The sequence below is a fragment of the Astatotilapia calliptera genome, chromosome 14 (assembly GCF_964374335.1).
Source record: "Astatotilapia calliptera chromosome 14, fAstCal68.1, whole genome shotgun sequence".
Classification (NCBI taxonomy): domain Eukaryota; kingdom Metazoa; phylum Chordata; class Actinopteri; order Cichliformes; family Cichlidae; genus Astatotilapia; species Astatotilapia calliptera.
This window is the reverse complement of record NC_137435.1, coordinates 19,742,596-19,764,612: the sequence shown is the minus strand read 5'-3', so window position 1 is coordinate 19,764,612 and position 22,017 is coordinate 19,742,596. Positions and strand designations below refer to the sequence as shown.

Sequence of the window (22,017 nt, the reverse complement as noted above, 5' to 3'; positions counted from 1 at the left end):
CTTGGGTTAGCTGCTTAAATGCAGCTTGTGCGCAAATGTTTGTCTGAGATAGATTTGTAGTCAAGACCGCCTAAACCAAGACCAAGACAATACCAAGACCAGAGGGTATCGAGACCAAGACAGGCCGAGTCAAGACAAAATCGAGACGAGACCAAGACCGAGACAAAAAAGTCTTTAAACTGTAGCCAGATGCTGCTTCGTTTATGGGTGTCAGGCATATTTATGTGTTTTTGCGATGCACTCGCACAGCCCTCCTCACCGCTGTCTACTGTCACTCAATAACTGAGAGGACAGACGCGCGCTCCACTTGACTATCACGTCTCTCACCCTCTCTGTTTTTCACATAATGATATTATCCTATATCCTCGCATGTGATTGGCCGCAATATGGAGGGATTGGAGCATAGCTGAGCCACTGTGTGAGAGCTGAGCAGCGAAAGGAAATTAAGTGAGGAGCCGGCTTTCGCTCAATGGGAGTTGACTCTTCTGATTCACTACAAATCACTCTCTAAGCACGGCTCTTAGAGCTGATGCTTTTGCGCATGACACATTATCGAACGTTACGTTGTATATCATGGATACTGTTGACTCCAAATCTCCCGACCACTATGTCGATCTGAGACAGCAAGACCGAGACAGCAAGACAAGACTGAGGGATCCAAGACCAAAGTCTTTCGAGACCAAGACCACGTAAAAGTCTCTAGACATCCAACTCTAGTCTGAGAGGTCTCAGAGGTAACAGCCAAGAGGCAAACTCTGGAGCTAAAAAATGAAGCAGAAGCAAAAGTGCAATAAACTGCAGTGCTTCTAATGGCCACTTGAAGCTGCCTCCAGAAGAGAGTTAAGCACACGCATGTTAAAACACCCAACTTAACAGCTTTAAAAAGCATTTTTGCAGCCTGGTTCAAAAATGAGTTTGTCCTCTGTTGACAGTTTACCCTTGATAACTCTTGAGTGGGGTAATTTTTTACTGTAACTCCTCTACCAAGGTAGTTATTTAGGAGACTTTTGGAGCATTTTAATGGATTATCTGAGTAACTTTATGGTCTGAGGTGTGATGCAGACTGTTCTGGAAGTGCATTTTACTTATGGTGAGTGAATTTTAGTATTTTGTTTTAGTCCATTATTTTAGTACCAATTTGTGTGTCTGAGCTAATGAATGTAGCTGGCTAGAATAACTGGAGGGCCCCCAATATTTTATTTATTTATTTTTATTAATGAGTAAAAACCCTGATTGGGAAGAATTCATTTCATTTGACTGCTGTTGTTGCATTCTTAACCACAAAAGATGCAGAGTATGTACAGTACACAGTGTTCATTTAGTATGTATGAATTGGTCTCCTAACATCAGATAATCTGTTGGGACTCGTAAGCAAATTGAACACATCTCCCAGTCAGCATCATTAATGTAAAGGGCTCTGTCGTTGTACAGTTCCTGGTCCTGCACAAAGACAAGACAATCACTGGGAGGAAGACGCATTACCATTATTGACTGCCTTTGAGCAGATTTATAGATGCACCCCTGGCTGCGGCTCATACCCCTCCCTTTCCATCGAGGCACAACATTTTGTGCTGAGCCAATTAGCCTGATTGTGCTATTGTGCAAACATTTTTGCTCGATGCTGAAGCCGCAAATGAGTTTTTCAGAGAAGGGAGTCCTACACGTTAATGGATACACACAGCGATGAGACCTGCCAGCAATGCAGAGAGACGTATCAATATGTGGCAGATGACCTGATTTTCACACACAATGGCAGTTGTGAAGGTTGATGCATTTGGTGCCTTTTTTGTGTGGTAGTTATTTTTTTATATGGAGGGAGTGAGGGAGACATTTTTAGCTTCAGTGCCTGCTCGTTAGAATATTTTTGCTGCGCTCTGATAGTGTTTTTGGGCAGCAGCCAGCACGCCGTAAGGCACACACAGTCAGGGGTAAGTAGACATTTGGACTGCTGTCAGGTGGTGACATCAAGGTCCAGAGGTTAGCTGCTGGTCACGTTAGGCTGTGTACTGTTAATCAGTTTCTCTACAACATGAATAAATGAACAAGCAAGCAATACAAAGTAGTACTTTAACAGGTTGGTCAGTCCTTCATCTGACCAACCAGAATTATTTAGCTTTTCTCCTTTTTTCTGCAAACAGAAACACAGTGCATAGGAGGACTCTTTTCCTTGTGGGAATGCAGCTCCTGCATCTAAAATCAGCAATGTGATTTTTTTTTTTTTTTTCTCTTCATTGTAGCTTCCTGGGGTGTTTCTATTCCTCATCACTTCTGTAGCCAAATAACGGTTTCTTTTACTGCCTGTTTCCCAAGCAGCAAATCTCATGTCTACTTTACATTGTTTCCTGTGTCTGGAAGTCTGCCTTGCTGTAATTTTGTCAGCTTTTTGCAGGTGTTGAAGTAATTTGGCTTAGTTTGTACCTTTTGTTTAGTGCTCTGGCAGAGATTTACTGAGGCTAGTCCCAGTAGATTAAGAGGCTTACTCTGTTGGGTACCTGGTTTGTTAAAGTGCTTTTTCAAGACAATGATGCAGTATAGAAATAGTCTTCATCGTGACATTCTTAACATTTCATTGACATTTATTATTCCTGAAATAAATACTCTAACCCTGACAATAAATTTATTTTCCCACTACCACTGATGGATTTTTTTTTTTTTTAAAGCATGCCATCAGCCAAGTCAGCTCCTGAGGTGATATCATAACGAGATGATGGGGACAGGAGAGTTTGAGCACAGCCGTTACTCATACTCTCTCTGCCATGTCCTGTTTTTCTTTTCTGTTGGTAACCTGGGAGGAGAATGTGGGTCAGCTCTTGTATGTCAACGGAGAGGCATTCGCTTCAAGAGCAGACAAGAGTTGTGCCATGACGGATTGTGCAGAGAGATAACAGAAGTGGATGAAAATATTTAAAAGTAAACAAATAAAAAAATCGAATGAATGAGCAGTTTATACAATGATTTTTTTGCTTTATTGTTCAGTTTTTTCCATCATCGCTGACAGTGTCTTTGCTAAACTGGTGCAGAACACTCTACATGTTATCTGTCATGCATACCTAATGCTGACTTTCTCTTTTTCTCTCCCCTGCAGATGCAGCATACACTCAGCTGGTGACTGGTCTGCAGGCTCTCCATTTCTTCTCCCCGGAGTCAGCCAGCTTTCGGGGGGCAGATTCCTGCGACCCTCTTCTCTTAATCTGAGTCTCAGTCTGGGCAAAACTAACCTGTCATTGGAGTACACCACCTGACCTAATCTGTGTTGCTTGGATCAGCACAGCTCATCTCCTGACCGAGGAGAGCGCAGCGGCTGCACAGGAATCACCTTCTTCTTTTTTTTCTTTCTTTTTTTTTTTTTTAAATAAATAAAATCCGGCTCCGCCCACACTGCCCCGTCACGATGGTGCTGTCACAACGTCAGAGAGATGAACTGTAAGTTTCCAGAACAGCTTTCAGATTTGAAACTTACGGATTTCCGCGCTATGGTTTGTTTGTTGCCATTATGTGATCAGACGCGTTTCATACTCATGTGGCTCTTACTACAGAGCAGGATGTGGTGCTTAGGATTTTCAGGGCAGGTTACCATTTCCATTGGTAACTTGCGCTGCAGACCTAACAAGCTCATGCAGAATCCAGATAAGAAAAAGATATCCTGGGTATGCTGAAATTGCTTTGTAGTCTGCGCTCTTGAACAGCTGCCCAGTACGACCACAACCTGCTCATATTTTGGTGCAGTGATTGCATTTAGCAAAGGGGTTATGGCAGCTCTTTATTCTGATACCTAATCACATGAGTGCAAGTTATAATGCCAAATTCCCCCACAAATGGTGTTGGTGTGAGCTGGCTACATTTGAGCTTCATTCGTTCACCTGTCCCAAAGCAAAAGACACTGATATTTTTAAAATGGTTAAAAAAACAAAAAAGCCTGAGACAAATGTCCTTTGTTGTGGTTGTAGACTGTTTACTTCCAGGGAAGGATGTGTATTGACTACAGGATTCAGTTTAAATGGTTAAATTTAGTAAATGTTTCTCCCCTCGGTAACCTGTCAAGATTAATCAATAAATGGTTAAAGGTTTCTAAGCTCCCCTGAGGCCTGAAGCACAAATTTATTGATCGACCACCTCTGCTGCCTACCCCTGCCCAATGTGACCTTAGAAAAGCTTAGACTGCCACCTTTGGCCCACAGTACATACACGGAGATCCAAAGAGTTTGTATATTTGCGTTCTGCTCGCTGTGAGAAGTGATTCCACAGAGAAATCATGCACCCAACATAGCGTCATTGGCAGCGATGTGGCACACAGACAAAGACATGTCTGCTCATGTGCTGAGTAGAATATAGGGAGATGGGAAGAGTGAGAGGAGCTGCAGTCTGGGCTTGGTAATTAGCACCTCAGGCAGGGATAAAATGTTAAGGCATCTCAGTGTGAGATGGAAGGTCATGAGCAGGCGTTGAGATCATCTTCCTGAGCTTTAGTTGTGGAAAAAATATCCATATCTGTGCAAGTCAGGAGTGTCTAACTTGCTTTATTGCGCCAAGTGATAGAACCCATTGTAAAATAATATATGATAGAATAGGGCTGTGCGACATGACCAAAATCTCATATCCCGATACAAGACGTCTATTGTCCCGATAACGATATAAATCACAAAAATGTAACCTGACCTGTACCTGGAGTCGAGTGTTTTAACAGATGCATGAAACTATACATTTTTAGACATAAGTTGTAACGGCCGCCATTTTCTTTGAGTATTTATTACACAGCGTGCTGCGGGGAAAAGCCTGTTCTAACGTTTGAGTCTAAGGTTTATTTTTTAGCACCTGACGGCTCTTTTTTGCTTCTCATCCGTAAATACTCTGCATACTCTTTCATGTGATTCAGTTTATTTTGAAAAGTCAACAGGATCTTGAGCTTTATTGTGAAAGGTTTATGTGGAAAAATAAACAAACGGGTGGTTTTACGATGGTTTTACCGTGGTTGTTGCTAACGACAACGCATAAAAACAGGCACTTGCCCGTCCGTAGTGTGGTTATATTAAATATAAGAGAAAGAGAGAACTTTAAGAAATTAATATAGCCACCACAGTGACCATCAAAACGATGAAAAAATATTGCCGTAAACAGTTTATTTTGCGACACCACGAAACAAAAGATAGCGTAAAATGAAACGATAGACGTTTTTATATCGTCATCCGATATATATCGTTAGATCAAACAGCCCTATGATAGAACACCATCCACTCAATATTTTTCTCTTAAAGAGTAAATGGGCACATTCTGAAAATTTCCCCTCAGCCATAACCAAGATTTTATAAAAATCATAAATTGTAGGGCCTACCAGAAACACTAGGCCAAACTGGACCCTTTGGCAGGCTAGTTCTAGCTTCCAAGTTACATCTTTGGTGATGGAATTACTATGTTAGAGCCACAGATTTTCCTTTGTCTTTCAATGAGGTGAAGACCTTGTTGATGGCCTGGTTTGTTTTGGGTGTTTGTTTGTTTTGTTTATGTTTGGTTTTTTTGTTTTTTTTTCTTCTTTTCTAACCGCCATCTTGCACTGTCATTGAAAAAATGCCTCACTGCATGTGACAAGGCTCTCAGCATTCCTCAGTCTTTCTCTGTGATTAGTGCTGTGGGAGGGGTCCGTTGGTATGGAGAGCTCCATTGGAATGCTAATCTTTCGTGCTATTTGCTATTCAAATTAAGCTGGCAGGACCCCCCCCAACCAAAACAAAACAAAAATCCCTCTTTCTTTTTTTTCCCCTTTCTCTCTGTTGCACAAGTTTCTACCCCCAGTGGTATACAGGAAACCGTTGAGGGACCCCCTGAGTCTCATTCAAGCATCAACGAATCACATTTGTTAGTGATGTTGCTTGGCTCAGATAGTGCTCTCATGCAGTGCCCTTAAGATGTCATTTCCCAGCTGACTTTCTCATTTTGCGAAGCCTGCTTGGAAACCAAATGGCCTGTTTTGAATCCAAACAAGGCGGTAATGGGAACAGTGACCAGCTGATTGTCTGCTCTTCACACTAATTTTTCATTGGGCCCCCTCCTTTCTTTGCCACAGCCCTGTTTAGCATTAGGCACCAACCCAATAAATTTAGTTCCCATAGCATTCAAGCATCTTCTTCCCTCTTTTTCACGGTTGAACTGTTAAAAGTAACCAATCGACTGGGGGGCAGTAAAAGCGCAGCTTTACAGTCTGTTTTCTTGAAGAAATATTTTTGCACATTATTCCTCTTTTTTTTAAGAGGAATAATCTTTGTCAGCACCATAGTCAGATGCCGTGATTGCGCAGCATCTTCACAACTTATTTTCTTTGTCTTTTCTTTTTTTTTTTTCCTTTTTTTTTTTTTTTTTTGCTGCCACTGAAAAGCCCGTTTGTGTTCCTTTCCAGGGTCAGGAGACTTATCCCCAGCAGCGTGTAGCAAAAATAGATACAGAACACAAACTATCTGCTCCCCTGAAAGACCTCGGAGGCACTTATGTGCAAATGGGCCTTTGCTTTTGAACTCTTTTCTTTATTAAAAAAAAAAAAAAACAACTCCATGTCTTGGGCAACAAGATGGTGCATGTGATTTTATTTTTTGTTCTTTTTCCACCATGCCCTTGTCTATAAATGTGGTGACATAACAGATGAAATTCAAAGATATGGAGATAACTGCCACAGGCAGTCAGAACTGTGGTATAAAGAGTTCACCGTGGCTCAGTTTGATCATTAACAGGACTTAGATCATGTTTACCTGTCAAGATACTAGTCCTCTAAGTCCCAGTTTTCACCCTCATTCAAATAAACTCAGTCATCCAATGACTCCTGCTTGTGTTTTGGCTTCACTTTGAAAAGCTGAACCACGGACAAAAAAAATATATAGTAGTTTGGATATAATGTAAATGTTCAGCAGCAAGTCTGCTGCTTTTCTGTAATAAAGACAAGGAATTATGAAAGCACATTGCTTTGTTAGATTATGGAAAGCTTTTAAAATGATCCGCTGTTGTAGTGATTTTTAAAAATGGCTCATTTGAGAGTAAAACTTTTTGATAAAACATGGTCTTTATTTTGTAGACTGTGGTAAATGGACTGGTTCTTATACAGCGATTTTTCCATTCTACTTATGCATAGCCAAAAATATTTATCACGATATATATTTTAAAATTTCCGATAACTATATAACTGATGATATAATTGACACAAGACAAAATACTTTACAACTCCACAACTTTATTAGTGCAAAAGAACCCCATCAGTGTATTTTTAACTTAAACAAGCAGCTGTTTTTTTTATGTGGGTTAAAGCTATACAAAATTTTAACAGTGGAAATGCAAATTCTTTGCTGACAGTTTAACCAAAAGGCATTTCCAGTGGAAATGGGCCGACATCTCCTGAGCATAACCCTGTATAATATCCACAAAACTTAAAAAGTGGTTATACACACACAATACGGTAATATTATGTTGAAGCACAGTACGTATTACTTCGCGAGGCTCCTGACTACAGTAGCTGTAATGCTCCGGCAATCCATCATGCGGTACGGGTTTGTAGCTTAGTCGTACTAAAACATTTTTTGACAGATTTTTGAGCACCGTGTACCACATAAAATCGGTTTGAGGTCAGTAAGCACAACCAGAATTCATACATAAGGTGCACCGGATTATAAGGGGCACTGTCGATTTTTCAGAAAATTAAAGGATTTTAAGTACACCTTATTTTCCAAAAAACACTGTAATAATGACGGCCCGCTAGCATGCACTACCACAAATTGTGCTTTCATGTGTATCTGACGGACAAAAACCAAACCAGTTCAACATCACTGAAGTTGAACCATTTTTACAAACCAATTCTGGTTCATCTGTTTTATTTAACGATCCGCTTTCGCCCTTCTCATTCTCTGCCACCGCCATGCTTTTTCCGCCATGTGCGTATGAAAGCATGCACGTTTTACCCATATTCTATTGCGATATTCCCTTTTCTTATCATTGCCTTTTTTCATATAACATATTTCATTCACCTGTCATTCAAGCACTTTTTTTTCTACATGTAAGCACTTTCTAACATTCACACACATCACGAATGACCACACAGCAGTTAACACATAATGCACCAACACAATCAATGACATCAGCCAGTTATGTAGGTGATGTCATAGGCCTTTCAAAGATTCCCCGCTGAAGATGTGCATGACTAGTCCAGTTGATATTGCTGCCCTTGCTAGTTGTCACCAATGTTTCAGTGTGTTGTCACTTTTTGATTAATCAGTCTGATCTGTATCCTGTTGTTTAATTGTTGAGTAATTTAGTTTCCAGAAACATTCCTGCTTGGCAACTAATTTACTAGGCAGGTAAGGTGATAGGGTTCACGGCAGGTTACCTTTTTACCTTCTGATATCCACCACTGTGCTTGTCATGTCTGGTTTGGTGACAGTCAAAATGCACAGTATGCGTTTCAGATGGAGCCTCGCAAACCAATGGGCAACATCACATGACTACGAATAATTTAGAGGGTGCATATTTAAACATAGCTGTGCAAGCTAAACGAGAGGTTCAGATTGATTGCGTGTCGCTTAAATCAGTTAGCCTTTGCACTTTTTGTCAGTTTTAAGTGTTACTGTACAGATTTGTGGCTTATAAGTCAAAGGTCCTTCCTTTTTCATTAATTGAACTTATTGCATTCGTTCTCCCCAAGTTGGGTCCAGAGAAGTTGTATTTTGCTAGTAGATAAGTGTTGAGCGTGACAGATATTTATTTATTTATTTATTTATTTATTTTTCTCTTTCTTCCTCTCCCCTCCATGGTGGTGGTAGTAGTGAGCAGGAGGTTCTCCAGCCTCTCTTTTGGTTCTCAGGGAACTGAACACAGTTTGGTGCACGGGTGTGTCAATCAGATTTTTGCGCTGGCATGACAGCACTCCTTGTTTTGTGGACCATCATCTCTTATCAATTAAGCTAGTTAAGACAGTTTCAGTTGGTTGAAACCTCGATCGGTTGCTCATTGGAGTTTCCAGTGGTTTAGTTTACCTAGACTTTTACTGTCGAGAGTCAGCATTAATTTTCTTTAGAGTCCCTCCCTGGTTTCCTCATTACTTGTATTTCATTTCAGCCAGACCTTTCTCAGTGCGTTTTCATAATGCATCATATTTATTAGTAGTATAATAATTATTCAAATCCAAGGTACATTCCTAAGTAAGACAGATTTGTGGCTCAAGACCTCTACCACCAGAATTCTCCCATAGATTTAAATGGAGGGCTCTCTAAGTGCCATGTGTGTCTCTGTCACCTATGTTGTGTCTGGCTTTATTCTGTGTTTATCCAAGGATGAATTATGCACAGCCTCACTGGATTAAAGAAAGTTTGACTTTGGCTTCAGCTCAGTCAACAAAACTCCATCGCTGTTTGACAGAAAATGTGTATATGCCACACCCATTATAGAAGAAAAAAAAACCCTGCTTTTGTTTTCTTATTTTAACATAGACACCTGGTTTCCACACCCATGCTGCTTTTGATCTTAAAAGCCATCTGCTTCTACACACCCACAGAAACGCACAAAGGAAAGTCAATGTCTAAAGTCGACATTTACTTAAAATAAATAGATAAATATAGAATGATGTTAGAACCTTCTTCTTTTCTGAATTCCAGTATAGTGGGGTTTTTCTCCTTGGATTTTTCTCATGGCTTAAATGATAATCCCCACAAAAAAAACCATTCCCCTACCTGTTTCACACTCACGCTGACTGCATTGTGATCATCATCCTTCTCAGAGGCTTTGTGATGACAAAGATGGAAATCTGTCAAGGGGTATTTCTGCCTTTGGGGGCTTTTCTCTGGGGTTTCCCTGACTTTCAGAGGCCTTACCATTTTAGGTTTGGGGAGGATGGATTATTATTTTAAAGAAATTGTAAGTACTAATAGTAGTAGTTGTGTTGAATCATGTTTTTTCAGCTACTGTCTTCATTGTAGTTATGAAACAAAGCTCAAAGCCCTTATTGGCTTTTTTGGGGTTTTTCACTTGCGTTTGATCCCTTGACGTATATACGTTGTGCTGTTGCCCCACAGTCACACCCTGCAGAGCAGTGTTCCCAACACTGGTCCTTTCTTTGAAATGGTTACCCCTGTCTGTGTGTTGAAGGAAAAAGTAGACCTTTACAGAACAGAATGAGGTATAGCCAAACAGTCTTTAATATAGTGTTCAAGTTAGTGTGAATCGAATATAAGTATTAAAGGCAACATGGAAAGTGATAAACTAAATCACTTTTGGGAGCACATTTCATGCATGTGCATACATCTTCATGTGCAAGTTGTTTATCTTTGCATCTGCATGTCGGTGTTACTGGTATTTGCTCACTGCAGACTTGGAGAGGGGGGAGTTTACCCGATTGGAGTGTTTTCTCTTCTTTGTTTGACCTTTTTATCCTCTTTAAAGTTGAAGCCATTAATATGTTGTATATAGGCTCTATATTTATATATGTGCTTGTTGTTTTTATGTTGATAGATAGATGTCTTATTGTGTTTACTTGGTTTAAAACAAAAACCCTTAGGTGGTCTGAAAAGCTTTCTATGACAGACAAAGCCCTGCTTCTGGAAAAACAAGGGTGGTGATTGCCTGAAGGTGCCGACCAAAGCCCAGAGCTCTTTATCAGTCAAGTAAGAGGAATAGAGCGATTTTCATAGAGCTAGATTTAGCTGGGAAGTTATGCAATCTTGTTATTTATTTATTTAGTTAAAGTTCTCACTGAGAAGTTATCACCTCATTTAATATTAAAGGCAAATTTAGACCACTGCTGCAATTCTGTTTCATGTTGCTAATTGCCCGCAGCCTTATTGTTTAATATAAACACTAATCATAAAAAACAGGGCAGTGCTGTGTGGTGATGCAACCAATGTCTTTGCTGTTTGCACAGTGATCATCATCAGACAAACCAACCACTGACACAGCCTCTTTCACCTTTAGTAGCAGTCAGAATGCCAGAAAAAGTCCAGTTGAGATGCAGCGTTAGTTGAGATGCACATAGCAAAGAGCTGTGCTGTCTTTTGAAGAACATAACATTGCAATATGAAATCCAGGGTAAAGTGAATTTTGAATATGCTAAGATATTTTTCAGAGTGTAGACCTGAGCTGTGGTCTGTTAAATATTTATCAGGAGTCTTGAAATGCAAACTGGCCCGTAGACAGAAATGGAAATATTCCTTTGTGAGGGTTTTTTGTGGTTATACAGCAGGGGGGCAACATCCTGTTCAACCAGCTGTAGCTAATGGAGCTGCTGTGTAGTGTGTGGTGCATTGTAGGTTAAATGTATTCTAATCTGTGCCTTAACAAGAGGGTGTTTGTTGGCTGATTAATTTCTATGCTCTGCTGTAATCACTGGGCATGTCAATAAATTAAATGATAGCCACACATTTATATATGACGTGCTTTATGGAGTGTTGCGTTCAGTTTTTCATACTAAACTAGTTAATAATCTAAAGAACATTAGTCTGATCTGAAAAATCAGGAGCCAGAATTAACAACAGAACTTTGCTAAGCTACAAACCCGCACCGCTTGATGGATTGTCGGAGCATTACGGCTATCGTAGGCGGAGCCTTGCGGAGTAATACGTACTGTGCTTCAACATAATATTACCGTATTGTGTGTAAAACCTCTTTTTAAGTTTTGTGGATATTATACATGGTTATGCTCAGGAGATGTCGGCCCATTTCCACTGGAAATGCCTTTTGGTTAAACTGTCAGCAAGGAATTTGCATTTCCACTGTTAAATTTGTGTATAGCTTTAATGCACATAAAAAAAACAGCTGCTTGTTTAAGTGAAAATACACTGATGGTTTTTTTTTTGGGGGGGGTTTTTTTGCACTAATAAAGTTGTGGAGTTGTAAAGTATTTTGTCTCGCGTCAATTATATCATCAGTTATATCATTATTGCAAATTTTAAAATATATATTGTGATAAATATTTTTGGCCATATTGCCCTGCCCTACTTTACAGTCATATTGCTTTCTCCTTTTCCTGCACATTCACATCATGTGTAGCGCTAATGGGTATAATAAAAGCTTCCCAACCAGCATTGCACTTTACCAACAACCTTGATATAATGTCTCAAGTGAAGCTAAACAAGTGAGGAGACTTTAGTCACGTTGTGTAATTTGACTACTGTTTGCAGTCAAGTGAAAAGCTAGCAAACAAAGAAAAGTTGTTTGTCTAGAGGAGCTGGGAAATACCCCCAAACTGCTCTTTCTTTCCTGTTGGTTTGTTATTGTTTTGGCTGTCCTGCTAACGTCCAGCGTACTGCATGGCGAAGTTAATGTTGGGCTCATAGACCAGCATTTTTCATTTAAAACCTGAGCGACAATCTTTCTGTGCAGTATTATTTAGTTAGTATGCTGACAGCGGTGTTATAAATCTTTAATAAAAATATTAAATGAGAGCAATAAATATTGGGTAATTGAACAATCTGCTTTATTTGTTTGATTTAGTTTAGCTTCAGGGGAGGCTGTGTTCGTGCTTCTCATTTCTAAAAGGAAGCAAAAGTGGAGTGGGAACTGCGAGGAAGTGATGTCACTGGCAGACGAGCTGGATGCCTGACTCCCTCTCTTCTCAGAAGGATGAGGTCATGCATCTCTTCCTCCTCTCATCCCTGTTTTTCTTCTCTGCATCACAGGCTTTTCTTCTGGGACCATCAAGCGTTTGTAGCGCCTAAGAAAGCGTAGAGGTCTGATGAAGCATGCTAGTATTATAACCCACGTGAGGCTTGCGTAGGCTTTTGCTTAATGACACTAGATTGCTAACACTTGTAAGCAGATGCTGGTGTGAGAGTTTCTGAATAGTTTGAGTGATTAATCTCGTATTTCATCCCCTGATGTCATCACGGAGATCTCACTGAAGCAGGGACTTCCAGTGCAGGCTTTCAGGCCATCTATTGTTCTTGTTCCTCACTTCTCTCTGGCCTGGCTGGCCACGTTACTCGCCCTGCCCTCTTTCTCACTGTCTCCTTATCGAGTCATCTAGCTGTGGGCTGCTTGTAACCATGGAAACTCTGTTCTCCTTCTGTTGATATTTGTACACCTCCCCATTTTTATTTCTCTCTCCCCCATTCTCTTTTCATCACAGTCATGAGGATTATAGATGGTTAAAGACTCGTTTTGTTTTGTTTCTTTTCTTTTTTTTTTTTTTTTAATTTGGCACATCCAGTGTGAAGTGGCAGCCGTCAGCTCTGCATCCCCTATGTCAATGACTGATTTGAGCAGTGTGGCTCTCTGTTGACCACTTCTGATTGTGTGGGTGTGTGTGTGTGTGTGTGTGTGGGTGTGTGTGTGTCATCCCTCCCTTTGTTCATTCGTCTGGCTGTGTAGCTGTTTGTTCTTAGTTATTTGTCATTCTTTTTTTTTTTTTTTTTCCGAGATATCCTGCTCCAATATTGATCATGATCATTTAACACAATAAATTAATATTTTAAATATTGTGTGTTTGTAAAACTTTAAAGAATAATCTGAAACTGAAGTGTTTGTTAACAGCTAAATTGATTTCACTAGTCTTGCTGACGAAAGTCTGTATTTCCATTATTTTCGTCTTAAGATCAACTAATGTAGCTGCACCCTTTTGGAAAGTGTGATGCTTTGCTATAAATGCAGGAGACCTAATTCCTTTAGACCCACTCCACTCTACAAAGGTCTGAATGAGAGCACCATTGCTAAAGACAAAAGTCTTTTCATAATTGCCAGAGATTTGTGTGGAACGTCAAATGCACAGTCCTGCTCCACCAGATGGTTTACATATAAATAAGTGACCTTCTGCACCTTCTTGTGGTGCGATAGAGATCATGGATACATCAATCACCATATCAAAGGCATCCTCTGTGCCTCAGCTCCTTTTCCTCCTCACCTGCTTATATACTCAAGACTTTGTGCTTCCCCCCCTCCCTTTGGTTGTCTTCTAGGCTTTGAACAGGCTGTCAGAGGAGTAGATAACCTCCTGCTAACCTTGAGCCTTAATAAGGTCTGGGCCTGTTGTCACAAGGATTCTGGTGGGCAGAGAGAAGCGGGTTTCTGTGCTCAACCCTGACCGAGAGGGTGCAGGGGGCACAGGCTGGGCTGACAGATTGTACCCCCCCACACCCCCGTCACATTGGCACCTCAAAGCAGCGCCTGCCTGACAGCTTGTCTGGCATCTCCTGGCATAAATGGTGTCCAAGGGAGCAGGAGGACCCAGAAAATATTGTATATAAGTTTAAAGAAATTTGCATTTCTTTTTAAGGCGGTTCAGTTTTATATTGGTCTTTGTTTGGTTTGGTAGGTAGGTGATATAAGACTGAAGGTGGAGCTGGAAAAGGTTTAAGAAAACACAAATCCAAATTGACCCTGAAGAAAGGTCTCTCCCCCCCCCCCCAAATCTTAGAAAGCACATTTAGTGATTTCAGTGTTTGAAAGGTGCTAAATAAATAAACTTGCCTTGCCACTTGCCTGATCATGAGCTTTGCGCTTTTTTTTGTTGCTCATTGAGTTTAGGTGGGCAATTCAGTTAATATAAATATAACATATGCTATTAATGAAAAAATGCTTGAAAAAATTGTAGCAATAGAAGCTGATCAGTTCTTCTAATTTATGCTTGCAAAGTCAAACATTGTAAATGGACAGGCTTATTGAACACAGTATAATGGAAATTTGTGTCTTTAGAATTTGAGGTCTAGCAGTGATGGTTTCTAGATGCATTCATAGATGTGGTGGGACACATTGCTGTTCTATCCTGAGATCATCGGGGGTTTCTGGTCTCCCCTTGCTAAGGTGACCCAGCCAGGATTAATCAGGCCCAGACTTGTTTCCCAGCAGCATTGACCCACCATTGGACCTTTTGATTCAAATTCACCTGGGGGCCCTTTGTACAGATTTGATGGCCTTCACCTTTGCAGCACCTCTGATGCCAAAAAAGGTCTAGGTCTTACAAAGGGAGCAGGCAGCTAAACATCAGCATCCCACTTCTATGGGCTCACAGTACATTCTCCAGCCGCTCCTCCGGCACTGATTTGTCAGTTCTCAGTACTTCAGCCATATGCATTCGTTTGCTTTTTCCATGCAATATTCTTGGGAAACTGTGAGGCTAAATAGAAGGACCTGCTTGGAAGAAGCTTGTGTGTGTAAAACACCTGGCCTCAAGAAGGTTGGTGTCACATGGTCTGGGAACTTCAGCTGCTTCAGTTTAATGCTGAAGAGAGCAGGCTTGCTGATGGTTTAGAGTTTGGCTGAGGCTTCTTCACCTCCACCAGGTGAAGAACATTCATGTAGTCATGCACTCATCAACCAAGTACAAGTGCACACACAAACCAAACATGAGTATGTGGGAAACTTCGGTGAATGGGTCAGACAAGCAGTGACTATTTATTCAGTAGTGAATCAAATGTCTGTACAGCACCTCAATAGTAAAACACAATGAAACACCTGCATGGCAGTGTCCACATTGTAAGTGGAGCTGTACTGGATAATAAATGAAGGTCTGATTAAAACATTATCAAATTGCTTTGTCGCAGTTAAACTGGTAGTTGCCACAAGAACATTAAATTATGCTCAGGCTCAAATTATAATTGAAATTGCAAAATCACCAAGTGGAAGAATTTAAATATATAATCCACTTTTGTTGTGCACCCTCCTGAGAGTCTAATTAGGTGGAAAATAAAAAGGCGAACTGTTTGATACTGACTTGAACCTCATTAATAACTCTTGGTAAATTGAACTGCTGCTGAGGCTGCAGTCATGAACCAGACGTGCGTGCGTGTGTGCATGTGTACGTTTGCCGTGTGCCCCACAGGGGTCTTTGGGTTTCCCTAGAAGACAAAAACAGGAAGAATGAAGGTAGCTTCCTCTGTCCCTGCTCTGCCTCACTACTCTATTGTCTTTCCTATCTAGCCATCTCTCTTCACATATTTGAAATAGTAGGACTGTTGTGCACTGCTGTCACCATCCTCACACCACCTTTTGTGCCGTCTTGCTCAAAAGATCTGGTGTCTTTGAACATCTGCAGATTTGGTTCTTAAACTCAGGAGATCGACTGTTTTTAAAATAACAACAGCCAGAAGCTCGTAGAGGTCACAGGGGTTATTCCTTCCCACCTCCATGATTTCTCTCTGTTTTCCTTCTCTGTGCAAGTAGGTGATGGTGGGATGTACACTGGCTTTCATTTTCCCTATATGTACACGACGGGGGAGTCGTCCATTCCCATTATTTGCCCACAGCAACAAGAGCTCATTATAGAAGCCAGACAGATATGTTCTCAATTTTTGTCAGATGGGTGGAGAGGGGTGGGTGTGCGTGTGTGAGTGTAAGAGTGAGTGAGGAGAGTGTGTATTTTTCTATTGGTAGTGTTAAGTAAGCATTTTTATTATTATATAGTATGATAACAGTCTGGGAGTGTGAAAAGCATATAAAGTGTCTTTGTCTGGCACGTTTCCTGAACCTGATGATTTTTCTGTCTTTGTTTCACCCTGTTGAATGCAGCTTCATTACTTGCATCGTCGTTTCTGGTGGCAGCTTAACTACTATCTTGTCTGCTAATCAGGAACGACTAATTATGGTTCCTCTTTGTCTGTTTTCCAGAAATCGAGCCATAGCCGATTATCTACGTTCCAATGGATATGAAGAAGCATACTCCACCTTCAAGAAGGAGGCGGAATTGGATAATGTGAGTAGATTAAGGACAGACACATACATCCACACAGCCAATCAGACCAATTTAAACAAACAGTAGGTGTTGATTTCCACTTTATTTCCCATCATGAACATTTTTGTCAGTATGTTCAGGAGTGTGACCTGGAGCACCTGCTCCTGGTCAGGATGCTCTGTCTGATTGGTGTGGCTTGTGCTGCAAGCCTTTTTTTATTTAAATTAATATATATTAACATATATACTTTGAAAAAAAAACATTAATAGTTCTCCTTTCTGATGAAATATGAATGTATTAATTCCTTCTGTCACCATTTTATTAGGCACACCTATCACAAATGTTGGGCCCTGAAGTCTTATTTTTATGTTGCTTATATTGAGTGTTTTGGACACTGATGGAATGTGGAGAGTTAGTGGTGCCGCACTTACACTTACATTTTTTTTCTTTTGTGTCAGCCCCTAAAAACAACATCTGGGTCATGTTCTTTTCCTCGATGTGCCTTTCCTCTTCTTGCTTAGTGTGAATTTTCTGGTGTAGCTATAGCATTAGGAGCAATGCATAAAACAAACCAGACATAAAGTTCAGTTTATGTTGACATTGTTTTAGACAGGTGTGAATTGTAATGTTGTTTTATTTATTTATAATGTATGCATTGGGACAAAAATACCAAACATCTAATGTAATTAAGAAATGTGAATCCAGCACTCACAGTGGAAGAGGTGGGACTTCACTGCTTGGCTGGATTTAGGGGTGCGTGTTGAAAAGGTCAAGCATCTTCAGTCTGGGGTGTTCAGTAACTTAAAATTAGCAACATGAACCACAAGAAAAGTATGACTTTGAGTAATTGTCATTTTATTGTAGGTTAAATCAATAAACACCAGTCAGTCACCTGTGTTAGTTGTCATTTAAAACTCATTCATCTTTTTTTCCACATAATACGGAGTGTAGTAAGGAGCCTAAAATAAAATATGTGCCCTTTAGAGCTTATTGTGTAGTGTTTGCCATGTTATTGCTTATTTGTTTAAAGCTCTCTTCACCTGAGAGCGTTTCTCATCTCACTCTTGCTCTTCTGCCTTGTGGCACCTTTTCTTTTCCATTGCCTTCACATGACACCACACTCCCCTCTCTTCTGTGTCTTCATCTGTCATTCTCCCACTTGATCTCCACGTGACAGGCCTTTGGAAGCAGGGTGAATAATGGATGAATGGCACAGAGGGATTGGTGCAGCCTTTTGGGTATCGGCCACACACACCTTGACGGGACTCGGCTAAACAGATGAAGCATTTAAAAAAAAAAAACAACATTTTATTGTTTTTTTTAGGACTGTTAAGTATGTTACCTTTTTTCTTTTAATGCGTTTAAAGTGTGGTTGGGTTTTGTTCTTATTGGTGAATTAAGTGTTCCTCGGTGTGGCTCTTTGTGGATGTTTGAGAAGCAGTTTAAAGTTAATGTCATGACAGACTGAGTGCACTGGTAGGAATAATTAATGTAGGTCATGCTCCAGTATTTTCTTGCCTTTTTGAAGGAAAGTATACATACCTGCATGCACAGATAAACATGTGCACGCCTTTTTATTAGCCACTGCCAATTGGCTGGTAGGCAGAAGTGAAGTCTGGCACTCAGTGTGTGTGTGTGTGTGTGTGTGTGTGTGTGTGTGTGTGTGTGTGTGTGTGTGTGTGTGTGTGTGTGTGTGTGTGTGTGTGTGTGTGTGTGTGCGTGTTGTCCAGGCAGATGGCAGATTAGATGATTGCAGACTTGTCCAAACTGGGTTCCCCCACTCAGTCCATCTGAGATAGATCTGCTCGATTTCTTCACAGGGCTCCGTACATGTCTTTGTCTCTCTTTCTTGTTAACACCTCCTGTAGCCCTGAGGAATCACCTCTTGCCACTGAAACGTGTTAAATATAGGCTTCGACATCACCTGCAGCTCTCCACACCTCCAGGATGTCTGGAAACAGACACGCCTGAGTAGGGGGCTGTGAAATTGGAGCGCACTGCTAATTTTCTCCCTCACTGACACCCGTGGCTGTCTGTCAGTGTGGGTTTTTGATGCTTTGGTACTTGCGCCCTAAAGGCATGGATGTGCATAGAGTCCTCCAAAACTGTTGCATTGTTTATAGAGCGAGGCAACACAAAGCAACACTTCAGATTTACTTTAGCATATACTTAAATACACTTTAAATAATATTTCAGAAAAAAAGATAAAATGCTCTGCTTGGTTATTATTATGGTTATGCATTTTGATTAGTTTTTTCCCCCTTTAGTTTCTAGAGTAAGTTTGCCTGTTTCAGTTTAGTTTTGTGTGGTTTTTTTTGTTAGTTTGGGGTTTTTCTTATTTTTAGAATGCGGGTGGTGTTTTGTTTTGTTTGGGGGTTTTTTCTCCACGGATATGATACTTGTTTCTAACTTCTTACATTAATAATACAAACACAACACTTCATGTCTCACAGACATCCCAGTCTCTCTAAACGTGCACTAAAGCATGCTGTTTGCTTGTTGTTTGTTTTTGTTTCACTGTTATTTTCATTCATTTTAAGAGTTAAATTTTTAGTTGTATTGCAGTAACTTGAAGCTTTGTCCACACTTATTTTTAGTTCTAAGTTAATCCTTAGTTTATGTCAAATATTACTCGATTTCAGTTTTTATCGCAAAGATTTGTTGATTTTCTTTGACTAGTGTAACTGAAGGTCATGAGAGAGTGATTTTTTTATTTTTTTATTGTTATTATTTTTTTAAAGGCATTTAATGACCCTATGCATCGTTACTTTGATAAACAGGATGTATTTGCACAGAGCTAACTTTGACACTATGTGTATAAGAGAATACACTCAAAGGGGTGTGTCATGTTTTATTGTTTGATGTTTTCAAACAAAATTATTGCAGAAAATAGTATTTTTAACATTTACTTGATGTAATTTGTAGAAAATTCATAAGGCTATTAGGTAAGCTGTGATAAGTTTGTTTATTGCTGTATGTAATCCTATAAAATGGTAAGGCTTGTGGGTTAATTGGTAGCAGTCTATAAAACGCTGGTAATTAGCATCAAAGAGTGCTGCTGGAACCACGTGCCACCACTTGGCCAACATAATTTATTTTGTTGTGTGTGGTGAATAAATCCCTGGTTGGTCTGCACCTCATCTCTGCCACAAGCCGCCTATTTCAGTCATACCACTGCTGGCCTTTCTAATAAAGATTTTTAAAGACATGCTCTGTGAGACTGTCAACCTCTACATATATGGTATTTAACCTTTGGTGCATATGTAGCGACACTACAGTGTTTTGTTTCCTCCGTTGCCTGTTTGTGCCATGAAGCCAGTTACGTAAAAGGTAGAGTCCAATTCGAGGAATAAGCCTGCAGGTGGAATCAGGCTTCAGTCTGCCACAAGTTAACTTCTACCACTGCTTCCAGGACCGGGTGTGTGGCTGTGAGGCTGTAAGCCTTTCTTGTCTGCAGGAGATTAGCTTGTGTGAGGAGGATTTGGACTTGGGGTGTGTGTGCGCGTGTGTGTGTGCGCGTGTGTGTGTGCGCGTGTGTGTGTGCGCGTGTGTGTGTGCGCGTGTGTGTGTGTGTTTGTCATACAGTAGGTTGGCAGTGTCCTGCAGTTGGTTTTGGCCTGTGAAGGGTGTGTAAATAATTCCCCCCACACACACACACACACACACACACCTTTTTGGGTTTTTTTTGTTGTTGTTTGTTTTGTTTTTTCTTTTTTCTAACTATAGCCAGATCTCACTATGCCCCTACCCACCCTTGACACGCGCACACACACAACATGCTCCTCACCGATTATGCTAAGCCCACGATTTTGACTTTCTTTGCCAGTTTTTCTGATACCCCCCTCACACTTTTCTCCCCAGAATGAAGAACTGGATAAGAAGTACGCTGGCCTTTTGGAAAAAAAATGGACCTCAGTCATCAGATTACAAAAGAAGGTTTGTGAGGTTTTTTTTTTCCCCTCCTCAAAGAAAGCTTGTGGGGATTGTAGTCTTGTGAAAGGTTCGTGATATTGGTGCTCAAGCAGTTGTTAACACTGAAATGAAGTCTGTCAAACAAAGCAATGACACCACTGTTGATGTAAAATACTAACTTAAACACAAACAATAGTCTCGTGAATCCATGTTCCTTCTCCCGTATCTCCTAAATGCACATTTCAATATGCTTCACCAGCTTTTGTCCCTGTGCTCTCTGGCTAGGTGATGGAGCTTGAATCCAAACTAAACGAAGCTAAAGATGAGCTCACTCTGGGTGGGCCCGTTACTCAGAAGCGTGACCCCAAAGAGTGGATCCCACGCCCACCAGAAAAGTATGCGCTGAGTGGCCACCGCAGTCCGGTCACCCGTGTAATTTTCCACCCCGTCTTCAGCGTCATGGTGTCAGCCTCTGAGGACGCAACAATAAAGGTCAGTCCTGCTGGTTTCAAGTCGAAGAGCCAAGAGTTTCCAGATAAAATCTGCAGTAGGTGATTTCACTGACAAATTTGTCTCGGGGCTCAGGTTGCACATAACAGTCTAAATAACTTTTGAAGTTTTTAATGGAGCCCTGCAGGACTGTGCTCTCCCTTTGCACATGATCCAATAACCCTGATCTACTGATGTTTGTTGTTCTGCTCAGCATAGCTGCTGATGGTGGCCCCAGTGAGTCTTATGATGAGTTCAGAACATTTTAAGCTTTCCAGGGATAAAAACACTGACAGTTTTGTCTTCAGTATATTTGTCTCTAAATTCAAGCATCGTACTAATCAAAGTTTAAGAAATGGTCTCAAACTGTGTTAGTGGAGCTGGATTTTTAAGCTCTGTTAATTATTTAGTTTAAAAGGAGAGTAATAAAGACAGTTGTGTTAAGTAGACTGGTATGGGTATCCCAGCAGTGGATGTGCACTTTGTTGAGAAAATGTGCATTTTGTTTAGTGTCACATCTTTTAGAAGAATTTCTACAAATCCAGTTATTCAGTGTTTGATGCCTTCTATTCCCAGCATGCACAGATGGCACAGCTGTCGCTCTGCATGGGTAATATTTGAGTATGCTAATGTTTTAATTCATGATGTTTGGACTAAAACAGGCATTTACGCTTGTGAGAAATGTTCAAATGCAATATTGCATGTATATCATGGCTTCAAAGACCCAAAAAATGACTCCATGAGTGGTTTGTGTGTCTGATTTGGGAGCTTCCTCATATCAGAGGTAAAGATGCATGCAGCATAAATCAGTGTTTAAAAATTGCTTTATAACCTTGTTTTATCGGTCCAGTTTTGCTCTTTCACTTTGTGCTTAATGTAAGCTGTCTTTAAAGTGTAGAGGATGGGTTCAATTCTTTCATTTCAACGGTTTTGGTGTCCAAAAACAAATAATTTTTTTAAACATGGCATTTTCCTTTCACAAGATATGTTTGCAT

General features: G+C 40.5%; 1 protein-coding gene across 2 annotated transcripts in view; it reads left to right on the top strand.

Annotated features, from left to right (window-relative positions):
- Positions 1–22,017, top strand: part of LOC113035866 (lissencephaly-1 homolog) — a 35,516-nt gene that overhangs the window by 4,437 nt on the left and 9,062 nt on the right. For both annotated transcript variants that reach the window (XM_026191670.2, XM_026191672.2), the window contains exons 2-5: positions 3,086–3,423; positions 16,558–16,642; positions 20,483–20,557; positions 20,819–21,025. In XM_026191670.2, coding sequence (XP_026047455.1) covers positions 3,392–3,423; positions 16,558–16,642; positions 20,483–20,557; positions 20,819–21,025 — 399 coding nt within the window. In that variant the 5' untranslated portion in view covers positions 3,086–3,391. The remainder of the gene's footprint in view (positions 1–3,085; positions 3,424–16,557; positions 16,643–20,482; positions 20,558–20,818; positions 21,026–22,017) is intronic.